Source organism: Dermacentor variabilis, chromosome 2, assembly GCF_050947875.1.
Source record: "Dermacentor variabilis isolate Ectoservices chromosome 2, ASM5094787v1, whole genome shotgun sequence".
Taxonomy (NCBI): Eukaryota; Metazoa; Arthropoda; class Arachnida; order Ixodida; family Ixodidae; genus Dermacentor; species Dermacentor variabilis.
The window spans coordinates 144,992,666-145,015,968 of NC_134569.1; the positions used below are offsets into that span (position 1 = coordinate 144,992,666).

At 46.4% G+C, this 23,303-nt stretch overlaps 1 protein-coding gene across 2 annotated transcripts in view; it reads right to left on the minus strand.

Annotated features, from left to right (window-relative positions):
- Nucleotides 1-12,728, minus strand: part of LOC142572817 (uncharacterized) — a 76,152-nt gene extending 63,424 nt beyond the window's left edge. Inside the window, exons 1-2 of one of the 2 annotated variants that reach the window (XM_075682194.1) lie at nt 12,228-12,728; nt 11,556-11,630 (exon numbers count right to left, since the gene is read on the minus strand). In XM_075682194.1, coding sequence (XP_075538309.1) covers nt 11,556-11,630; nt 12,228-12,536 — 384 coding nt within the window. In that variant the 5' untranslated portion in view covers nt 12,537-12,728. The remainder of the gene's footprint in view (nt 1-11,555; nt 11,631-12,227) is intronic. The other variant, XM_075682193.1, reaches the window with a different exon arrangement.
- Between the last annotated feature and the right edge of the window lie 10,575 nt (nt 12,729-23,303).

The window sequence follows — 23,303 nt, forward strand, 5'->3', positions numbered from 1 at the left end:
GCAGCTGGTGGACTCCATTGCTATTGTGCACACTAATTTGGTCCTTTTGTTCTTACGTCTGCAAATGCAATTATTCTGTATTTTGTATGCCCCTCCTGCCTGGGCCTCAATGAGGCCTGCAGTATTGTATAAATAAATATAAATAAATAAATAAATATTTATGACATCATGGTGAGCTGGTGCAGAAGAGCGTCAAGACAGCATTGCCACCCTACTTTTGTTCCTGCGACTTCTGTGGCTTACCAAGCTTCTTCTCACCAAAAGAGCAAATTTTTTTTATTGTACAGTAGCAGAAAAAAAATGTACTAATACAGCTCAAACAATTTTTCTCTTTCATGTCCCTTTAAGTGCTCATCTCTCAATTCAAGGGTCCACAATTCAAACTGCAGCTCTGGGACAGGCTTCCTTCAAGACCTATAACAAACTAGTTCCGGTACATAAACTGGCTTCGGTTTACAAACAATACTGGCTTAGAGACGGCACACACATCACCCCAATAGCTGTAAAGGTTCAGAAAAGAAAACACAACAATGCTTGAACAGCCCTTTGACACACAGCTCCAACACAAATGTCATGGCAGAGCTGCACCTCTGTACTTCAAGAAAGCAGAGAAGAGCTAAAATGACATTTAAGTAGAAGCCAGTGGCATGTGCAGGTCTGCACACGGTACAGGCACAATGGCACGTCGAGAAGCAGAAGGCGTTAATGCCGATGACACACTCTAAGAAAGTGATAAAGGAGAAAATTCCGCAAAGATCAGAGCATCCTCGACACCTTCATTGTGAAAGACAAAATGCCTGTAGGAAGCTAAGCGTCAGAGGTGCCTTGCCCTTTTGAAACGTGCGTTGATAGAATGGAAACAGCTATGGGGCGATTCCATGAGAGATCAAAAGTGCATGTCCGCTTGGCATTTCTGTTTCGCCTGGATTTTTATGTCGTGTAAGCATATTTGCACTGCATGGAACCTGAAATTTTGTTCCCATGAAGCGTTCCCAGCAGGCCAAAAGAATATTTGAAGGTGGCAACGCAGGCATCCTCCTGTTGCTTACCACAATATCTTCTGATTTCACAGCCGAATTAAATGCAAACTAAAAATATTGTGTCCACAACTCTTTCTGCTCATTTTAATACGCTTCATAGTAAATTAGTTCCATTCGTCTTTTTTTATGCTGTCCACAAACTAAAAAAATGTACAAAAATTCCAAATATGGCCAAAATCAGAAAAATTTGGAATGTCTATGCGTCTTGGCATGTTTTCTATTTCACACAGAAACTTCAAAAAATGTAAAACATAGAACATTCTCTTTGCAACATTTATTTATTATATTATCTTCCTACATGAAACACAAAAGAAAAGAAAAAAATAATTCAAGAAACAAGTTTTTTCAAGAAAAAGTCATTTTCAACATTTTTTTTTATTGAGAAAATCCGGTTCCAAATTCTGAAAAAATTTTGGATAGAAGTCCACTTATATCAGGCAAAACGTGGCTGCAATGTTTCCTCATTTGCTTTATTCACAAAATATAGCGGGCCAAAGTGGCCCATGTTGAGCATGCTGGCTTCAGTACCTCTGCTGGTTGTCGATCAGTTTGCATTGTACACAAATCTAGTTCTAATTTCTCTGCTGCTTTAGAACTTCGCTCTGGCAGCCTGTTTTCAACAAAAATGTATTATAATTTATTTGTGTCTAGCATGTGCAAGTTGGGGGGCTGCCACCCCCGCACATGCTAACGCATACTCAGCTTGCAGCCTAGAACCTCTGTGACAGCTCCATTATTCGCTTGTCAACAGCATGCGAGACACCGCGAGTGCATGTTGTGGCTGACTTTGCCAAATCCTGCCTGGTGCACACAGTAAATCACCTGTAAGCGGAGCCAAGGCAGGCTAATCCGTAAGCGACGAAGCGCTTCCATAATCAGCAGCAGCACCATGATGGAGGTGCCTACTTCACTGCCTGCTCCCCATCCCCTACTTGTAATGGATACTAGAACTTTCTTCAGCACCACCATGTGCAACCCACACTGCACCTTTCTAAAAAACTTATCCGAGTAATTTCCCAGGCCATTTATTTAGTTTCCCATTATCACATGTTCTCCGCGTCGCTCACAGATAGCGTCTTCCTGTCTTACCTCGACCTTCACCCTTGTGTTTCAGCTGTCCAAAAAAGTGCAGTGCGGCATGACTGAGCCAAAGGCTGCCGAAGTTGCCTAATTTATGATGTTTTGTCAGCACCTTGCTGATGTGCTTTCCCATGTCGAGAACAGCAGAGGTCATTGGTGGTGCCAGAAGGACATTGTCTTTCAATAATGAGCAGACCCACATGTTTTCACAGCGCAAAGCTTTAGACGGCCTTGTTCATAGAACATGAAATCGTCAGATTCTGGAGGCTCAGTCACGGCAGCGGCACAGTAAAAGTGACAAAGAGTGTGGTGCTGTTCAGTATAAACGTTTTGACTTGGACTAGCTGTTCACCACACACGATGCATGCGGCTCATAGCTCGGTCCAAGTATTCTGTGCCAATTATTTATGCATTCACAAGAACAACATTGCTAAGAAAAAAATTTCCATTGCATAAACATTTTGGATGTTGCCTCCCTGCGAAAGATACTGCTGGAGGCTGAGGATATTTGTGACACCGACGAGGTCTGCCAGCACTGCGTTACGCACCTCAAGGAAATCCTGTCTTCATTTAGCGACACACGCAATGACGCAGACAAGGCATTCCTTTAAGAAGAAGAAACGATTGGGGACTTGAACAGGTACATCCACCTTTCTTCTGATATTTCACCATTGAAACCAACATCTTCCATTCATAAACGCAGCAGACTATTACGGAAAGAGAAAATGGGCCGAGATTGAAAGTGTCTTGGTGACGAAGAAATGTTTAAGAAGCACTGTATCTGGAAGCGGCAGTACACCTGAACTGTCTGTGACAGAATGCCATGCATAAGCAGGCTGGTTAAAAGCAAGCATGTGAGGCTTCAAAGTCCTATCAAGAGCGCCTCTGTCTCTTAATCATCGTGCCACCAGAAGTTGAAAACAAATGCGTTCAAAAGGCAATCCCTGCTGTCACAACGTACATGCTCAGAAAGGCCCAAAATTGGAGAGAGAAGCATGGAATATGGTCAGGTTTTGATCCGCACACAAGCTCAAGGTTAAGTGCATCGGGTGTACTAGCTGCAACCGACTACTTCATGAAGGATGAACTTGGGTGCTCTGGGCAGAGCCGGAACAAGAAGGACGTTGTGTCAGTCATCACGAAAGACCAGAGAGAGTACGTCTCAAAGCGGTTTATGACACATTCTATCCGCGAGATGTTCCATATGTTCAAAGCAGTTTACCCCAAAAGTGCCATCGCCCTGTCAAAGATTTACAGCCTGCATCCGAAATGGGTGCTGCTCACACCACAGGAAGAGGATTGCATTCGCACTTATTGTGTCTCCTGCATTTATGGCGTCATTTATTTCCATTTATTGTGACCTTTGCATCTCCGTGCTTGAGAACGTAACCGGCACGAAAATCTCATTGGAAGGCATGAAAGCAATGTGCCTTTGCGGCTCCCCAACCACAGACTGTATGTTAGATGAATGCGAGCACTGCCCATGGAGTGAAAGCCTCACTTTGGCCAGTCTTGGAATGGTCGAAAAGAACGAGGTCACATTTGCTGTTTGGGAAAGCGGTGACTCGATCAAGAAGACATCGTCTTCAACCCTTTTTGTGAAAGTGCTCGGCAAATGGGTGACCAGATGGAGTCCTCACGAATACATACACCGCACTATTCACGAGGCGAAGAAGTGCGAGCAGCGTGGAAGCGTTGTTCTGCATTTTGATTTTGCAGAGAACTGGACAATCCTTTCAAATGAAACACAATCGTACCATGGGCACAAGAAACAAATCTCCATTATCACCTGTGTAGCCACGACGAGGAAAGCAACACACAGCTTTGCTGTCATAAGCGACATGTACAATTCAGGGCACGTCTGCTATGTCCTAGGTAGAATGCACGGAGTCTTATATGAAAAAGCACCCATCTTTGTAACGTAACATACATCAGCGTTGACGCAGCGAGCCATTTTAAAAATAGTTACCAACTGTATGAGTTGTACAACTCCAAGTATATATCAGCGAGGTGGATATTTTTGCTACCATGGATGGAAAGAATGCCTGTAATGGTGTGGATGGACTCCTTAAGATCCAAGCTTCCCTGCACAACCTGAGGTCTGGAAGTGTCGTCTCCATTCAGTCGGCACGTGAGATGGCAGCAACATCAAGAAAGTGGCCCTGCCTCATGCGCCTGCTGCAGCCATCGAGGAGTATCGTCAGCAGAAGTCAATGGAAGTCAGTGCAGCGTCTGCCAGGAATTCAGTCATGGCATGTGCGGATGTGAAAAAAACCAGACAAAACAAAAACATCAAGCGGACATGCATGTTTGATCTGTCGTGGAATCGCCCTATGCAACATCCTAGGGCCGAATCATTTTGCTAGACAAAGGGCCCAAAGAAAGGAGACGTACTGTGAGAATTTCTCTACATGTGTAAGCCAGCTAACGCTGCATGTTATGGGATTGTTCAGAAATTAAAGTACATCGAACCTTCTCCTTGCACAGCTGAACACAATACTACTGATTCAACGAGGAATTTTAATATCAAACCATGTAAAACCTAAGTAAATTCAGATGAGCCTACTGCTTCTACAAAGAAACTGCACCCAACATACCATAAATCAGCATACATTAACTATTGTTAAGTTTATCATGCCTGCTGTTTAATGCTGTAACTGGCGTACTTTGCACACTTTAGAATAGCATAGCCGAAACATGAATACTTAAGAATTAAAATTTGTACTTTAACACTTAGTTTTTCTTTTATATGTAGTCGGCTTTTATAGGGTTCGAATTTCATATAATGACCACAGAATGATAGTGGTGCTCAAAGAATCCATGGCATTTTGCATTATTCTCCATACCTGATGCTGATAGAAAATACCTTATACCAAATTCAGGATGATTTGTTAATGTATAATTTTTTACTGAATTCCCTTTTTTTAATATTATCTCTGTACATTAGAAAACATGCCGAACCACATGGTTTACTCAACTTTTTCTTCAAAGAATTCATATACGTTAAGTAAAACTTCTCATGTATTTTGCATCTTTCTTTCAAACTAAGGGTGTGTGAATTATCAATTTGTGGAACCAAACTTAAGTAGTTCTAGAAGCAAATCTAATCAAATCAAATATATATTTATTTAATAATAAACAGCCATCTCTTGTCATCAATATAAAACAATGCTGACATTTTAATATTTACAGCATTAGAAAGTTTGTCATTGCAATAAACATCATCCCCTTCAAGCACTAAATCATTCTGTCAATTGCAAATTTAGTTTCACAATTTTGCACCTTCAGAATCGTGAAAAGCATACTGCTGCTGAAGGGACCAAGAATCTTCAGAATGCTGACTTTATGCAAGAACTCTCTGCAGGAAAGTCAGATACGAGAACCCCAACTATTTCATGTCTAACATACTTTCAAGGCACCCACCCAGCCACTTGACATACATGCTGGGTGTTAAACACTGATAAAAACAGTAGAACTGAAACCACCGCATGATGACATACTAATAGCGAAAGCAAACAGCCAGCCGTTTACGTTCCTCATCTTAACAAGAAAAGTTTCAAGTTTCAACAATTTAAATATCACTTTTATCAGTGCTTCTGCTTTTAATATACTATTTTGACATGCACAATCATTAAGATCAAATAAGTAGTTAGCAAACTACAGAAACTTTGGAGGTTGTGTGCATGTGCATGATCAAAATGAAGTTTTAAAAAGCAATCTTGCAAGCCTTTTTGTACCCATATATACCTTCGAGACTGAACTGTAAAAGTGTGTCATCAGCAATGGCAGATCAAAAGAAACACTTTATCTCTAATAGGAGTGGTTACGTCCAATGGAGCCCCTATTAGCGAAATAATGTTGGAATGAAGTTTATTCATATTAATTACAAAGAGAACACAAGATTCCTATGTCCATGTATGGTGCCAAACAATAACAACAGCTGGATGCCATGTATGAACTAAATTAGAGTGCAAATGATAAGATTTTAGTCTGAAAGTGTGGCTATCTGAGCAACAAAGCATGATTTACTACATTATCTCCAGTAGAGCCATAATGATAGTCACATTTTGCTCAAGGTTCATAAATGACTGCATACAGTTGACAATGTAAAGCATTAAAAGAACACTATTAAAAAAATATGCAGGTTTGCAAATAGTGGCCGTCCAAGTTGGGGACCAAATCAAAAGTCATTCGCACACCCTGATCTCAAACATTTTTTATCTCAATTAAATATTCATCCAAGACACATACAGTGACAGAAGAAATCCATAGAAGGATTACTGACGAGTTCTTACCTTGTCACTTACAAGGTTAAAGTGAAGTGTTTGTGCTCTTTTCAATACATATTTGATGTAAAGAAAGCCTGTTGAAAAGCTGCATCCCCTTCTAGTCAACATTCAGAAGAGCGGAAACCACCACTGCATGATACCTGTTTTTGCACATGCACAAGTATGTGCATCTCTTTGTGAGCACAAAATGCTGTTCACAAGTTCAGTGATAAGAGAATGTCGGCACTGACACGAATGGTGCTTCAAGAACACACAAAGAGACTGTATTCATATGTAGAAGTGCGATTTTCAATACTTCAAAAAGAGCAAAGTGACCACAGAGTAAGAAACAATTTAACAAGAAATAAACACTGCCCGTATGTGATAGTGCAAAGATAATTCAAACAGTTCTAAAGCCCAAAGCCTTAATTACAAGGGCCTTGACAAAGAAAAGATACCGTATTTACTCGATTCTAAGCACCCCCTTTTTTTCGCGATCGCGATGCCCAAAGTGAGGGGGGGGGGGGGGGTGCTTAGATTCGAAAAATCTAGAATGACCCCCACCCCCCTCCCTCTTTTTGCTGCGACATCACGATGAGACGGGTGCGAGAAATAACATTTTATTTTGCAAATATTAAAAAAAAAATTGGTGCAGACAGTGAACCCACCACTTGTCTTGGATGCTCAGCCACTAACACTGCCACTCGAGTTCGTCGCACCGCTTGAACCGCCGCTCTCGGTATCCCACAGCAGGTCGGTCGTCTTCCGTTCCGTCGAAGTAGTTTGTGATCGAGCACTTCTTAAATGATTTGACCACAACGTCCACTTACACCCGCTTCCACACGTCCGAAATCCACTTTGCGATGGTTGATGGGGATGCTTTCTGCAGCTTTGCCGTCGGTGCCTTCTTCCGGTCAGGGTTTCGCACCCACACTTCGTACTCCTGTAGGAGATTAGCTTTGAAGGGCTTGTTGACTGAAACGCAGAGGCATGCGGACATCACGTGGCATGCGGACATCACGCATCTCTGCAGTCCCACTGTACGGCGAGATCGCGCCGAAGACGCCGTTCCACCTCGGGACTCCGACGGCTCCAGCTCGATGACAGAGTGAGCACGCACGCTTGGCGGCCTTGGCTACTCGCTCTTCCTAACAAATAGGGGGTGCTAAGATTCGCATGCAAACTTCCTTCCCAATTTTTTCGCGGAAATAGAGTGGGGGGTGCTTAGAATCGGGGGGTGTTTAGAATCGCAAAAATACGGCAGATACTACATGCCCAGGGTAACACTTTTTTTTTTTTTTTTGTCATGCTGGCATGCCGTTGCTGTCACATTAACATCAAACTTCACAAACACAAGTGTCAACAGATGAAAAATCTGATCGACAGATGAATGAAAAGACTTCTAGAAGGCAACTCAAACTAGTGGTAATTGGCCTGATGACAACCACAATGATGACAGTGCTGACAGCTATGACAAAAGCTATGAGGGTGGCACAGTAACAGTGAAAGTGCGACGTCCGACTTGCAGAATACCAAGAGAAGACAAAACTTTTACATCAATAGCATCCACAGCTTCAACATCCCACAACAACCGTTACCGTTTACTTTGTCGTCAGTTTGGCTGCCTGTCGATTCTCATTGTATGAGTACAGCTGGCTGCTGGCTATCTGCTGTGAGAAACCAGTTTGGCCAAAATACTGATGGTTTCCCATACCGCTGCCAGAAGAGCTAGAATTGAAAACCAGCTCTCAAAGCTCTCGCAATTTACTAGGTGCCACAGGTAGCACTGGCTAGTCTGAAAAGGTCTATTAGTACCTGCCATGAACACGAAGCTTTCTCGGTGAAAACCTCATTTTGAAAAATGTGCTTCACCTATTCATTGTGCTTCACCTTCAGTGTGCTTCACCTTCAGTCAGAAATGTCTGTACATTACCCATAATTCATTCACTCACTGATTCATTCATTCATTCATTCATTCATTCAAACTTTAAATAAAATTCTTGGGTTCTATGCGCCAGGGTCACAATATTGTAATGAGACATACCATAATGGAGGATTATGGATTAATTTTAACCCTCTGGCGTTCTCTAACACGTATCTCAATCTAAGTACACGAGTGTTTTTGCATTTCGGCCCCATCAAAATGTGGCCACCACAGCCAGAATCAAAACTGCAACCTTGAGTTCGGCACTTGAACACCATAGCCACATGGCTACTATGGTGGGTCATCCATTCATTCATTCACTCATTCATAATACGACCTATTTTAATTGTAGCAGAAATTGAATACCAACAAAATAAACATGGAGAATATGGACAAGCAAATTAAGTGAACTATACTGAGACATCATGTGCGACAGTATACATAATAATTCAAGGCCAACAAATAAATTACACATGACACCTTTCTAACACGATGACAGCAAACACTAGTGCACCTCCTGTACCATCTGTGAACTCCAGATGATTACGAGGAAACTGTGCCTGTTAACACATGGGAAAGAAAGCTATATCTGAATGTATTGGGGCACGAATGAAGAGGCGAAGTGTTCACATCATCGTGGCTTCTAGTGAATTATTGGTGAGTGGCTGTAATGCAAGTAGCACCCAAAAAGTGACAAAAAGTTTATAGAGCAATATAGGAGTTTTAAGTTACAAACAAACAATTTGGGGCAGAAACGGAAGCTTTTGTTTGCAGAAAGCTGCTGTGATAGAGAAACCCTAGCTCGAACAATGATGAAACTAATTGCTTCTCATTGTAATGCCTCATCATATCAATTTCATACCATTTGCACGGACTGCAGTGGCACCAAAGTGACTTCACCAAAGCAGTTGTCTGTAGCGATACATTTCACTCAAAAGGAAAACAAATGTTCTCTAGGTAAGCTGGATGTTCAATTTACCCTAAGCTTGATGTTCATGGTCTATTCCTTGTCACCACTGCATAGAAATGGCAAAAATAAGTTGCCCATGTGTATGCCATGTCTGAAAGGGCTAATAATAAACCACCGACCATTTTTCCAAATAGACTTTACCAGTCTGAATTATTTTAGCACTGCTCTTTGATCACCCTTTAAGCACCGGTTACTCAGTTAACTGAGACAAACTGTGAGCTAACAAAGCCTGGAAATCCAAGATAATGAACACAGATTACTTAGATTGGTCAAATTTTGTGTGATATAGAGCAATATAAAGTGCCCCGTGCCTTCGAAAATTCCTGTATATGGCACTGATCAGATTTTCTTTACTCTAGATTATGCGAAACATCCCGCACAACTTGGTTACTAGAGTAGCTATACCAAATCTATACATAACCTGTGTCAAGAGGCTGTAGAGTTTCTCAATAATAAGTTTGTGATTGATGTCCTCAAGAATCTTAAGGTGACATCGCATTAAAAGCAAAAGGCCTGTAATTTGACAAATAACGACTTATATAAGGGGGAACTTAAGTCTTCTTCACGTAAGAACCATACAATGGTAAAATTATTAATGACCCATAACAAAAGACACCAACATGTCTAGAACGAGTGTCGAACTAACATATTCTCGTATTCTATTACTACTAGAGCATTCAGTCAAGAAGACTTAAAATGTAATCTAATTTACTGTACACAGTGAGCTATCAACAGCAGATTCTATGTTAATTTTAACACACAAGTTCTTTACATTAATTTTAACAGTTAAGGATTGTACACAATTATGCAAATACTGCTGCGCAAATACAAAAATTCTGAACAGAACTCTAGTGGCCAAGAGCACCGAATGAGCTAGCATGTGAACCAACCAAAGCATCTCAAACCTAACAAGCCAGCTGTACCCGAAAACTGACATTTGAAAAGCAAGGAATGCCCGTTTTCACAATGCTAAAATCTTGACCTCTTTTGCCAACTCAACGGTAACAAAATACAGTCTATCCAGGTACCAACGTTTACCACTAAGAGTCAGATCACTGAACTTCCTTGCACATTCCTTGAAGTGAAAGTATCTCTTAGTATGACATGCGTTCAGCTATTAAACAGTGTGCATGTGGCAAATCATGGGCTTTATAGTAAAAAAAGCCACGTATTGGGTTTGTCTCGTCAAATGTCAAAAGAATATGGTACTTTTTTTTTGTGTGTCTGTGTGTATATCTTCTCTGCCTGAAACTCCGCCAGCCGAAAACGACAGCAATTGCAGACCACTGTCATTGAAAGTACACCCGTACACTGCACGGCAAGCACACTGCTTGTGCTTGCCGTGCTATCCGCGGCTTTGACAAACCACGGGCACTCCCGACACAATCCTACCCTCCTTTTTGCTTCCCCCTTTCCGCGCAGCGCACAGAGCGCCGCCTTGAAACCTGCGCTACATCCAAGGTCGCGATGACCGCACGTGTTTGCAGCCAACAGCCAAGCGAGGCGCGGATGCAAGCGCGAGTTCCGCCTCCGCTGAGTACGTAGTGCGTTGTTTGTACACTACCTTCTCTCTCGCTACACCCCCTCTCCTCAGCGTCCCTTGCCATTTCATTTGGCAATGTGGCAATGTTTGCAGCGCTGACGATCGCCTCGTGCGTCACCCATTTCGCACCATCGCTCTTCGACAACGTCCCCGAGAGACTCGACAATCATTGGTCCTCGCAGTCGCGCGATTACGGCGGCGCTAGCGCGCGCCAAGAACGTTCACGTTCGCTGCTGCGACGTTCGCGTCCTCCTCCTGCTCTTCAACTTGCAGCCTTCTCTAACCTTTGCTTTGCATTGCACGACGTGCGTCGAACAGAGCTTGCCACGCGGGGTACACATAAACGGCATCTTCGCGAACAGAGCGCACACAAGTGTTCCGTCGCGCGCGCGCCCGCGTGCGTACACACACACGCATGGAGGAGGCACACACATACGCACGTGCAACGGTTCGCATCGCAAACGGGCGCCGCACGGTCCGCGCACTTCGACAGTCGAAACCCCGGCTTCTCCGACGCCGTTGCACAGCGCGAAGCCAGCAGTCGTTATATTTTACCGTTCTTTTTGTTTTGTTTTGTTTTTTTAACTCGCCTGCGCCCTGGCCGGGGCAGTGATGGAGGGGGAAAAAGGAGCGATATAAAAAGCCTCAAAAAACAACGCGGAGGGAGGGGGATTAAAAAGAAAGAGCAAGAGAGAAAGATGCGAGCGCTGCGATGATCAATACACGTTACCTTTCCGGGGTCGTCCTTTGACCGAGGTACCTTGTGAAAGCACTTGTTCAGCGACAGATTGTGGCGGATAGAGTTCTGCAGGGAGGCACAGAAAAAAAAGGAGAAAATACTAAATAAAGACCGAGTTAGAGCCAGCGGCTCAAGGCAATGCGCCGCCGCGGCGGCGGAAGCTCGACGTCAAGGACCCTCGACGTCGGCGTCGTCAGCAGCGCGCCCGAACGACGAGCGCGCCGCCGCCAACACGCGCCGCGCGCGGACATCGACACGGGAGAGCTCCAACGTTTGTAAACACAAAGGTCAGACAACTATCACTGGAGAGATGGTTGCGCGGGTACGACAACAAACGCGAAGTTACAGTTGCACCCCGAGTCGCGACCCGGCGAGTCGCCGTCCTCGACTCGAGGTCGACACCGCACGAGCGCGTTTCGCGGCGCGGAAAAAACGCAGACAACAAAAAGCAGCAGCGATCGCGAAGCGCTTCATGCCGTGTGCCAAGGTCGGCGCCTGGAAACGACGCGCGCCCGTACCTCTCCCCTCGATCGTTTTTTTTTTTTTTTTTTCGACCGCGAGTAATACTGGGCGTGCGCGCTTTTCTACTCTGAGACCACGGCACGAAGAGGCGATCGAGAGACCGAAACCAAGAGAGTTGACGAGCAGTCGACGAGCACCTACCTTCCATCCCGTGCCTGCCTCGCGGTAGAAGGGAAAGTTCGCGCAGATCCAGGTGTATATGTCGCTCAGCGTCATCTTCTTGGTGGGCGAACTGTTGATGGCGAAGGAGATGAGCGTTGAGTAACTGTAGGGCGGCTTTCGCTTAAGGCCACCGGAGCCGTCGTCCGCCTGACCGCCCCGCGAGATGTGCGTCGCGGCGGCGGCCACCGTGCCATCGCCAGCCAAGGGGTGCTGCGGCGGCGGCGGCGGCTGCTGCTGAAGCGGCCGTCGCGGATTATCCCGTTGAGCCGCGCGAGGTGACCATTCCATGAGCGCACGCTCTTCTGCGGCCGTGGCTGTCGCCCGGCGCTCTTATCTTGGACGGAATCGAGGCGCCGACGCTCTTCTAACTAGATGCCACTACTGACTCTAAGGGGCATCGCTACGAGTTTCGTACTTAACACGCTGCCATCTTGACGCGGGTCTCAGATCCCTGCTAGGCCTGGCTCTGCAGCCCGTAAAACACAGCGCTTTACCCTGCGCGTTGAGTGGCGCTGACGTAGAGCTAGAATTTCCGGTCCAGTCTGCGGCGCCACCGCCGATTTTAGATGTTGCGTAACGTTTGCAGCAGCTGCGAGCCGCGCTACGCGGCGCCTTTGCTATATGTTTATTTGTAATTTGATCGTTTAAAATATAAAATGGAAAGGGCTTTGGTTTCGTCACAGTCAGCATCAGTAGAGTGGCTTCGAGAAACAGTGATAAACTAGAAAAACACATGCTAATGCAGCCAGAATAAATCCACAGGTTAGTACACATTAAAGTTTTTTTTTTTTTACTTCATTCGAACATATGTTTTCCACTTTATGATAAGCGTAATTGTTTGCGGGCACATCCGAAGGTCACAACATAATGATTCACTCACGGGGGCCGCAGGGTGCTTCGCCCCGTTCCCTCAGATGAACATCTCATCGCTCTCCAATTTTCTCCCGAAGCAGGGGGGGTAGGAAGCCAGGCCGCAAACCGGCAGCCCCAATTACTGGTTGTTAGAGAGGAAAATGTTACAAGGAGAATCTTTTTGTACAAAAGAATGAACCATTTGCCAAAAAAGAAAAGAAAAAGTCGCATTTTCGTCTGAAAGGCGAAGCACCGTTTGTGATAGCAAATTAGCAGACAATTTACGAACTAAGGATATATATTTTTATCGGCCCTATAAACTTGTAAACCTTCCCTTACTAACTAAATTAACAATGACAATGTGTAAGCGCGACGAACGAGGACGCGTATATAGAAAGAAACAGACACACAGAGACAGCGCTGTTTCTATGTGTCTGTTTCTTTTTACGTCCTCGTTCAGTCGCGCTTACGCATTCTATCATGGATTCAAACCAACTAACCCGCCAACGTGTTTTAACTAAACTAACATGCACGGTGTCACGCGCGAACAGGTAAACACGAACACATCTCGCTCGATGAGCGCGGAAACTCACTGTCAAAATGCTGGAGTGAGGAATCGCGGCAGCAGCAGCGATCGAATTGACCTTCGTGAACCTCTCGCTTCAACGCGAACGAAACGTCGGAAGCACAGAGCATACGAAGCAATACTCGCGGACAACTTTCTGTGGCTGTGAAGGGAAAGCTACGGGCGCATGGCTGCTGTACATGTGTTACTGCACCAAGTAGAGCCGACAGTAATGACAGCTAGAGCTTTTGGTTGCTCGGAAGAAAAGAGGGGAAGCCTGTGTCCAGCACCCCGTGTCTGAATATTTACACAAATGAAAGCATGTTTTTATATAAGCTTTAGGTTTTGATTAATCGCGATTCCCTTCATATATATCTTCAGTGTTCTCGCACGTGCGCATTCACATAATCAGTGTTCCTTTTTTTTCGTCCGCCTCTCCCCATGACATGGTAATCAGCCACCTTCGACTTCAATAAACAGTTGCAAGTACCGCCTTAATTCTCCTGTCTTTGTTCCTTCCTAGTGTACCGTCACTGTTGGAGCTTCATCTATTGAAAGTCATGAATTTGTCCCAGTAAGGTACTGTACACGCGAAACTAACTGCACAGAGAAGAATAAAGAGTTAGTGGAATGCATAAGCGCTGATATTAAGGGTTTCGGGAATGGTGCTGAAATTCTCCTATTAGTTGACATGAATGCCCACATACAGGATTTAGATGGCTATACCGACAACAACGGGAAGTCAATGCTAGACGTTTGTGAGCAACATAACCTCGTTATCGTGAACACAGGGTCTAAGTGTGAAGGGCAGATCACGTGGGAAGCGGGAAATCGGCAATCGACCATTGATTACTGTCTGATGACAGAAGGAATTCATGATAAGTTGAGAGACATGGTCATTTATGAGGAAGGGCATAGCAGCATAGGGAGTGACCATAAACGTATCATATTGAAAATGGGATATGTAGTTGGGAAATAGAGCAAGGAGCGAAAAATGGCCAGTGCAAATTTGAACGCTGAACAAATAGCAAATATAATCACTAGAGTCGAGGAAGAACTTGGCAAATGGCCAAGAGTGGGAATATGGTAGCTTCTAAGTCTAATAACGACAGAAATACGTAAAGATAAACAACATGTTCGTCGGAAAGGGAGAAAGAAACCGAAAAGCTGGTGGAACAGGGAGATACGAGAAGCGACCGCCGAACGACAGAAAGCATCCCGAGAGCAGAGACAGGAAAAGAAGGCGCAGTTGCCGCAGGAAGTAGCCAGTAAATGGGAAACATACCGGGAGAAAAAGTTTATGGTTCAAATACTGGTGCAAGCAAATTTAAAAGGTGAAAGCGAACGTTGGTTGTCAGAAATACGTGAGAAAAAGAAGGTCGCACCTAGAATATTTTGGAACCACATAAAACTATTAGGCAGGAAGTCAACAACAATACAACAACGTATCCTAGACGAAGATGAAAACAGACTGGAAGGAGAAGCGGCAATAAATTACATCCGAAAAATAACAGCCGAATCTTTCCAAGCCAATGACGAGGTTGTATTTGAAGAAAAAAAGAGCATGAAAGAGACCCAAGTGGGAAAGGAGCTGGCGCTGACAAATTTCCACTGGAAGAAAGCGGAAGAGAACATTCGTAAGCGCACAGCCACAGGGCTAGACGAGGTTCCCGTTAGGCTGATAAATGAACTGGGACCAACAAGTAAGGAAGCTCTGGTGAAAGCAGTGGAAAAAACTTTAAAAGATAGACAAATACCAGACAGTTGGCGACAAAGTAGAATGAATTTAATTTATAAAGGTAAGGGGGAGAAAGACAGCATTCACTCGTATAGACCGTTGATCATTACATCGGTAATATACAGGCCAGCAATGCAGGCAATCAAATTAAAGCTTCAAGCATGGGCAGAGAATAATGGCATTTTGGGATAACTTCAGAATGGCTTCAGAATAGGTGGGCGTTCAAATGATAACTTATTTGTTCTTACTCAGTGTATTGAAATATCAAAAGTAGAAAGCAGACCGTTATATGTGGCCTTTTTAGACATTACAAGCGCCTATGACAACGTAGTCCGCAACATTTTGTGGGATATTCTGGGAGGGAAAGGCTTAGGTGACGATTGTCTACAGCTTTTGAGAAAGATTTATCTAGAAAATACCGTTTGCGTTGAATGGGAAGGAATGAGGAGTGAGGAGAAAGTTCATATCAACAAGGGACTGAGGCAGGGGTGCCCTTTATTCCCGCTGCTGTTTATGATGTACATGGTGAGGATGGAGAGGGCGCTAGAAGGAAGTAATATCAGGTTTAATCTCTCACACAAACGGGCGAGTACAGTAATAGAGCTGCAGCGCCCAGGTTTATTTTATGCGGACGACATTGTGTTGCTAGCTAACAAGCGAAGTGATTTGCAACGTCTGGCTAATATCTGTGGGCAGGAAGGCAACAATTTAGGTTTGAAATTTAGTGTTAGAAAATCAGGTGTTATGGTATTGAATGAAAATAGTGAACAGACAGTGTAGATACAGGGCCAGGAAATACCTCGGGTAATAGAATATAAATATATTGGTATATGGATAAACGAAGGCAATAGATATATGGAAACACAGGAAAAAACAATAACAGTGAAAGGGAAGAGAAATGCAGCCATAATGAAGCACAGAGCGCTATGGGGATACAATAGGTACGAGGTCCTCCGAGGTATGTGGAAAGGTGCAATAGTTCCAGGGTTTACTTTTGGAAATGCGGTTGTTTGCTTTAAATCAGGGATACAATCAGGACTCGACGGCAACCAAATGTCAGTGGGTCGCCTCGCATTGGGCACTCACGGGAGGACTACAAATGAAGCTGTGCAGGGTGATATGGGCTGGACTTGTTTTGAAGTGATGAAAGCTCGCAGTAAAATTGGGTATGAAGAACGGCTGAGGAATATGGAAGAAAGTAAGTGGGCTGGAAGAGTGTTCAAGTATCTGTACAGGAAAAACATTGATTCACCGTGGAGGAAAAGAACTAGGAAGCTTACCAGCAAGTATGCGGCCTGTAGAGTGGGCAACACAGTGTTAGATACGGGACCGTTTCCTGAGCCTACTTCGAGTTCACCAGACCATATTGAATCGCGCCACAGCTAATTAAGGAGCGCAGAAGCACGTATACCACATTCCCAAGGCGCGGCGCGTGCAAACGAGTTGGCGTCCCCCACCTCGTATGCCGCATCTGGAGCTATTCACTGCTTGACTCTTCCCGAAAGTGTAGCGAGGGCCTGGCACTGTTTCAGGTAAAGTGGGTCCCGAAGCAAGACGGCTGCAATGCACCGTGAAACCCTGGCAGCGTCGCCCCCTTCCCCTAATTTGTGACGGCGCTTGCAAGTCAGCAAGGCAATACCGCCGGGAGAAAGCCCTCGGACAATTGGGGCCCTAGGAGCGACCCTCTCCGCCTCGGTGACGGTAGTTGCAGACCGGGACGGCAAGACCGCAGAGAGAATTCAAGCACTCGGACAATTGGGGACCAAGGAGCGACCCTCTCCGCCGGGTGTGACACAATCGCACGGGCACCTACCATTGGCCGAAAATGACGACACCTGAGCGGGCTCGCCGATTGGCCGAACGTGACGTGTCTTCGAGACACCGAATGGCTTAAAAGCCAGAGACCGGGACCAGCAAGAGAGCATTCCTTCATTCATCTCTTTCGAGCTTCTTGCCACGGGCCGCAGCGTCCGAGTTGCTGCCGGCCCGTAATGACTTTATGACTGTTAATTTCTTTGTACTCCCACTGTACATAATGTAAATAAACCTCCAAGTTTTCATCCCGACGTCCTCCTCAACTCTTACAACAGCAACAAAGAACGTCAAGCGGAAAGTCAGAAAGGCTGAAATAATCTCATGGGTGGCGGTAATGGAAAAGAAACCTGCCATGAGTAACTACTTAACAGGAAAAACGAAATCTCATGGGTGGTGGTAATGGAAAAGAAACCTGCCATGAGGAACTACTTAAGAGGAAAAAACGAAATCAGGAAAGAAACAATTTATGATAACTCAAAGGGAAGTTCGTTACTTTTCGAAGCGAGATCAGGATGCCTTATAACACGCACCTATAAAGCGAGATATAAGATGGAAGAGGAAGCATGTGCTTGCTGCGGTAAAGCTAGGGAGACCATGGAGCATGTTTTATTAGAATGTGAAGACGTCTACCCAGCGGTTGATTTAGGCGCCACTGGCCTCCTTGAAGCACTTGGATTCAGCGAGAGCAGTGGAAAAGTAAACATGTCCGCAATAGGCATTAGTAAGAGGCGATTAGAGGATTGGTGGAAGAAAAGTAGGGAAACGACAAAAAACGGAGGCGTACAAAAGCACAGTTCGAAATATGGGATCAGAAAATTTGGGTGGGGTAGTTCATACTGTTTTTTTTTCTTTTTTTTTATTGTTTAACCTAGGACATCAGGCAGTAGTATAGCAAGAGCTTGGTGGCGCAACCCACCTCCCCGTTCCAAAGGGGACGCCCATAACATCCATCCATCTATCCATCCGGGGAGAGCGGGGTGGCGGAAAGCTCTAAGAATGGCGCTACTATTGGAAAAGTGAGGGCTGTTGTGTAGTTCAGGGTAGCGTACCGTACTGCTGCCGAGAAGTTGCGGCGTCTGCCTAACGAAGCTCGACCGACATTACTTATTGGGTAGCGTGGCGTTGTCGGCGGGCTGCAGGCATCCGGTAGATCATGGCGGCCAAGCAGGGGCGAGACGATTTGCTAGTGCGAAACTTGCACGGTTTATTCAAAGGTAGTTGAAAGAAAATAAGAAAAGCATGAAGTATGAAGTCTCAAGTAAGAAGTATATCAAAGTACATTTCGGAGCCCCTTAAATAGCTCTCTACAAGTGTGGGCGGGATCTTGCGTCCATCGATGACACGTGACAGGCACAGAGAGAGGGCCCCTCCTCCTGCAATACCAAACACGGGAAGGAGAGGTCGATCCTCTCAGCGACGAATCCGGTCGGATGAATGACCCCTCCGGTGCACGTGGGCTCTTGTTCAGAGAAGGTCGGGTGAATGACCCCTCCGGTGTACGTGGGCTCCGGTGCAGGGAAGGTCGGGTGAATGACTCCTCAGGTGCACGTGGGCTCCGGTTCCGGGAAGGTCGGGTGAATGACCTGTCGCCACGTGGTGTCAGACGCCAACCCTAACAGGGCATGGAGGAAGGAAACTGAGGAGAGGCCGGAGAGGCCCTACCCCATCCTCCGTGCCCTACCTCCTCCGTGCGCTAGGAGAAAAGTGTGGAGGAAATTACGTAGAAGGTTCTCCCTTTTCTTGCTGTTTTTTTTATTTCTTTGCTGTAATGGCCACGCCTTTCGGGCCACAATGGCGACTTTGTTAAGACCACGGTTAAGGCTCTGTGCGCTCACACGTGTTGCTCCGTAGGTTTCGTACCGTGGCAAAGGCGCCGTGCGGGTAGGTTTGCGTTGGTCTCCATGTTTTGTTGCGCTGCGTTATCTGTGGACCGTGCTCTCCCGGATGTTTCTGTGGTCAGGTGGGACAGGAGGAACTAAAGTTCGTGAAATGAACACGCATGCAACGCTGTACGCAATGTACCGCTCCACGGCGATGGCAACGGACGAAGGAGTATCTGCGGGAAATTTTGCCCTCTTTGGCGGATTCATGATAACGTGCTATCGCAGGCCGAAACAGATGCGTTTCAGAATCTGTACAATTAACACCTTGCAGGTCAGTGATTCTTGCATTTGACAGCGCATATGGTGAATTTGCGGCACGGAGAACGTACGTTATGAATGCATAGTTCATGTTCAGCAACAACTTGCTTTTGTGCATATTAAAACACACGTTGCTTAACTGTTGCTTGTTCCTCGCAGTACTCGCGACAGCACGGAGTCGTTTAAGCAGAGCGCGTTCGAGGTTCATGCACACCCGCACAGGTGTACCTCAATACACGTGCTGATAGAGCGTACGTTACGCAGAATGTGTGCATTTTGCTGCCCTCGGCGCCGTGCGCCTGCCAGCCGGTGCTTCATCATGGAATATGGGAAAGAAGTGGTTGCTTTGACTTAGGGAACCGTACCGCAGGCGTATCTCATCTGTGCGCGCGAGCACAGGGAAGCGCAGGGAAGTGGAGGTTTGTGGATGCGCCGCAAGAGTCGGCAAGGCTCCACAGAACGTACGCCTGCGAACATATCAAACGGCCGTTCCATAGTCGCATGTAGGCCGGTTCTACGCGCGTACTATTCTGCACGGTCCGCCGGCTATCGCAAAACTTTGATCCGTCATGCTTCACTTACCGTGGTAAGAAGGCACCTCAGGCCGCAGTCAACGAATCTAAACGCAGAGTCAGAAATGACATTCTGCCTCCTCGCCGGCGCGCTGTCGCAGTGATGCGCGGCCACCCGAAGTTTGTTCAATAAAGCACGACGATTTCTCAAGAGATGAAAGGCGACGGGAGAAACTCGTTTTCACCCCACCGCGTCAAATATGCATAATGCCCTCTGGATCTCCCTGGCCGTCGCCACTTAACCCTCTTGACAGCTGTAATTATCCGTGACTCCCCTCAGAAGCATTGCAAAAACTGCAACGCTGCAATTGCTACATGTACTAACTGCGAGTCCAGAGGGGATGTAGATATAACTGTAGGGAGGAGGAAGGAGAAGAGGCAGTTCCCATACAAGGGAGGGGGGATGACATGAGAAGGCAAGCGGTTGCGGGGACACTGGATAAGCTTAAGTTCAAGGTACGGTATAGTACGTTGCTGCTATTTCTGAAAAGTAAGCATCATGCAAATATGTCAAGCGGACAAACTACACAGGGCTTGCAGAAGCAGAGCCGCATTAGTTAAAGCGCACCTCAGGGTCCAGACGACATTACGGAAGCGGTCGACCGCCAAACCAGTGCCCGCCGCGGTAGCTCTGCGGCTATGGCATTGCTATAGAGGTCGCGGATTTGATCCCGACTACGGTAGTCGCATTTCGACGGGGGCGAAATAGAAAACGCAAGTGCACTTAGATTTTGGGACACGTTAGAGACCATCATGGTGTCAAAAATAATCCGGAGTGCGCGACAACGGCGTGCCTCATAATCCGACTGCGGTTTCAGCACGATGTGCCATGTGAGGCAATGACTGTGCTCAATCCTCTCAAGAGGTTATGAAATATGGCACCCAACAACGCCTCAAGCAAAAACCTCTTCCTGCGTGTTCTGTGTACTATACGCAGACAAACAGCACTGGTGCCCGCAAGGTATAGGTTTAACATCAATTCACCACTCTCGTGTTAGACTAAACGTTGAAGAAATTAAGCTTAACCGTAAACATGACCGCTAATTATTAAAGCATCCAGCACGGAAAGCTTCGCTTACATCGATTCCCACAGTGCATGGGATCTCCATATTTTTTTCTTGTTCTTTAAGAAGCCTGTATCTGTCGTGTTGTATTTTTGCGCTCATAGTTTTCCATCATGCAGCAGGTCTTGCGAAACGCAGGCAGAAAAACATATGTAGACTTCCTGCTCGCCGCTTCAAACAAATAAAACAGAGCTGCCCCATCCGGTGACCTGTACTCGGATTTACGGAAAGTATTCTTATAGAAAAAAAAAACTGCGGTGCAAGATTCCATTCATGTTTCCGTCTTCCTCGCGTAACAGAATGCACAGTAATTGCCTACGGGTTCTTTTTATTGCGGTCAGACCTCGGGTGCCGAAAACAGTTTTATGTAGCCAATATATGTGCTAATCTTTGGCCTGTAAGCCATGTGAGATTTCTTTTCCAGTCCATGCTGTTTGGGATCCGGACTGCTGGTACGATCTGTTGGGAACTCGGCGCTGACGCCCGTGGTTGTACCAGGGTCGCAAGCCCCAAGGGTAGCGTTGGCCTGGCGGCCTGGGGTACAACTCGAAGCATCCGAAGGTCCCGGCAAAGCATGAGTCGACTGGTAACAACGAAACAACTTGTTTATTTTAACATCGCAAAGAGTTGGCGGTCAGGTTTGACCGTAGTAGAGGGACGGGAGAGCACTTCACTCAACAGAAGAAATCGGAGCCCTCTCTTTTGGCGTCCGGGGGCAGCTGTTTTTATACTCTCGCAGTTGAGGGCAAGAAGGAACCCCTCAAAAGACGAGCACGTGAATGTACAATGGGCTAATGGTGACGCACACTGTCGTGGCGCTGCGCACGATCTCGTAGCACCCTGTCGTGGCGCTGCGCACGATCTCGTAGCACCCCGTCGTGGCGCTGCGCACGATCTCGTAGCACCCTGTCGTGGCGCTGCCGGTCGGACACAATGACTGTAACGAGAAGATGGTCCCTGCTTTGGCATCGCCTGTTTCGGGCACAATGACTGGAACGAGATCCCTGCTTTGGCATCGCCTGTTTCGGGCCCAATAACTGGAATGAGATCCCTGCTTTGGCATCGCCTGTTTCGGGCACAATGACTGGAACGAGATCCCTAGGCGGTCGCATCGCCGCAGACGCGCCTGGAAACACCTGGCGATGAGTGTTGCGGCGACGACGATCGGGCCAAAATGTCTGCCGCCCCGCCGCAGTCGCGCCGGCAAAACCACGTGTCGCAGGCGAAACGCAACAGACCGCCCCGCCGGGGGAAGGAGATCCCGATGGACAGGGGACTGCATCCGCTGTCCGGAGGGATGTCGCTCGATGATGCTCATAACCGAAGTCGGGCGTCCCTCGACGTTTCTTGAGCGCAGCGCACAGAGAAGGCCTCGTTCTCTCGTTCAGGTTCGCACGGGACACTGCAAAGTGACTTCGGGAGAGTTCACATTTTTGTTCTCGTTCCCGGCAAGCGTTAGAACTACGCTGAAAACTCAACCGCTCAGTCAGCAAGCACGGCACAACCCTCACTAAGCCCTGCCAGGCTCTTTCCCCTTTTTATACCACTGCCTAGTTCCTTACAGTAGTCTAGCATCACTCAGAACGCGTCCACAAATTGAAAAATTGCACTAGAAAGCATATCATCACTTTGAAACACTAAACAAAAGCAATATGTTAAAAAAAAATCCTGCCTCAGGAAGAAAAACATCAGTAACAAACAATTTTGAGGCTGATTCCTACGTTAGGGGCTTCGACTTAAGCCATCGGCGTTACCGTTGAGACTCCCCTTTTTGTAACGCACCTCAAAGGAATATTGTTGTAAAGCGAGGCTCCAGCGCAGGAGGCGGCCATTTTTGGGAGAGATGGTCTGCAGCCATTGGAGAGGGCAGTGATCCGTCTCAATGATAAACCTCGAGCCGGCTAGATAGCATGACAATTTCTGAACGGCCCACACGAGACACGCACACTCTTTCTCGGTGGCGCTATACGCCTGCTCACGACTGGTCAGCTTACGACTAGCATACAGGACGGGGTGTTCTACTTCTCCATTTTCCCGTTGGCACAGTACAACGCCCATGCCTCGCTCACTAGCATCGCACTGAACAATGAACCCTTTTGTATAGTCTGGCGATCGTAGCACAGGCTGGCTTGTTAGGGCACTCTTTAGGGCGCTAAAAGCTCTTTCCTTGGTCTCGTCCCAGACGACTGTTTGAGGCTCTGTCTTTCTTAGAGCATCCGTCAGGGGAGCCGCGATATCAGAGTACCTAGGGATGTACCTCTGATAGTAGCCGGCGACACCTAAGAACGACCGAATATCGGTCTTTGTG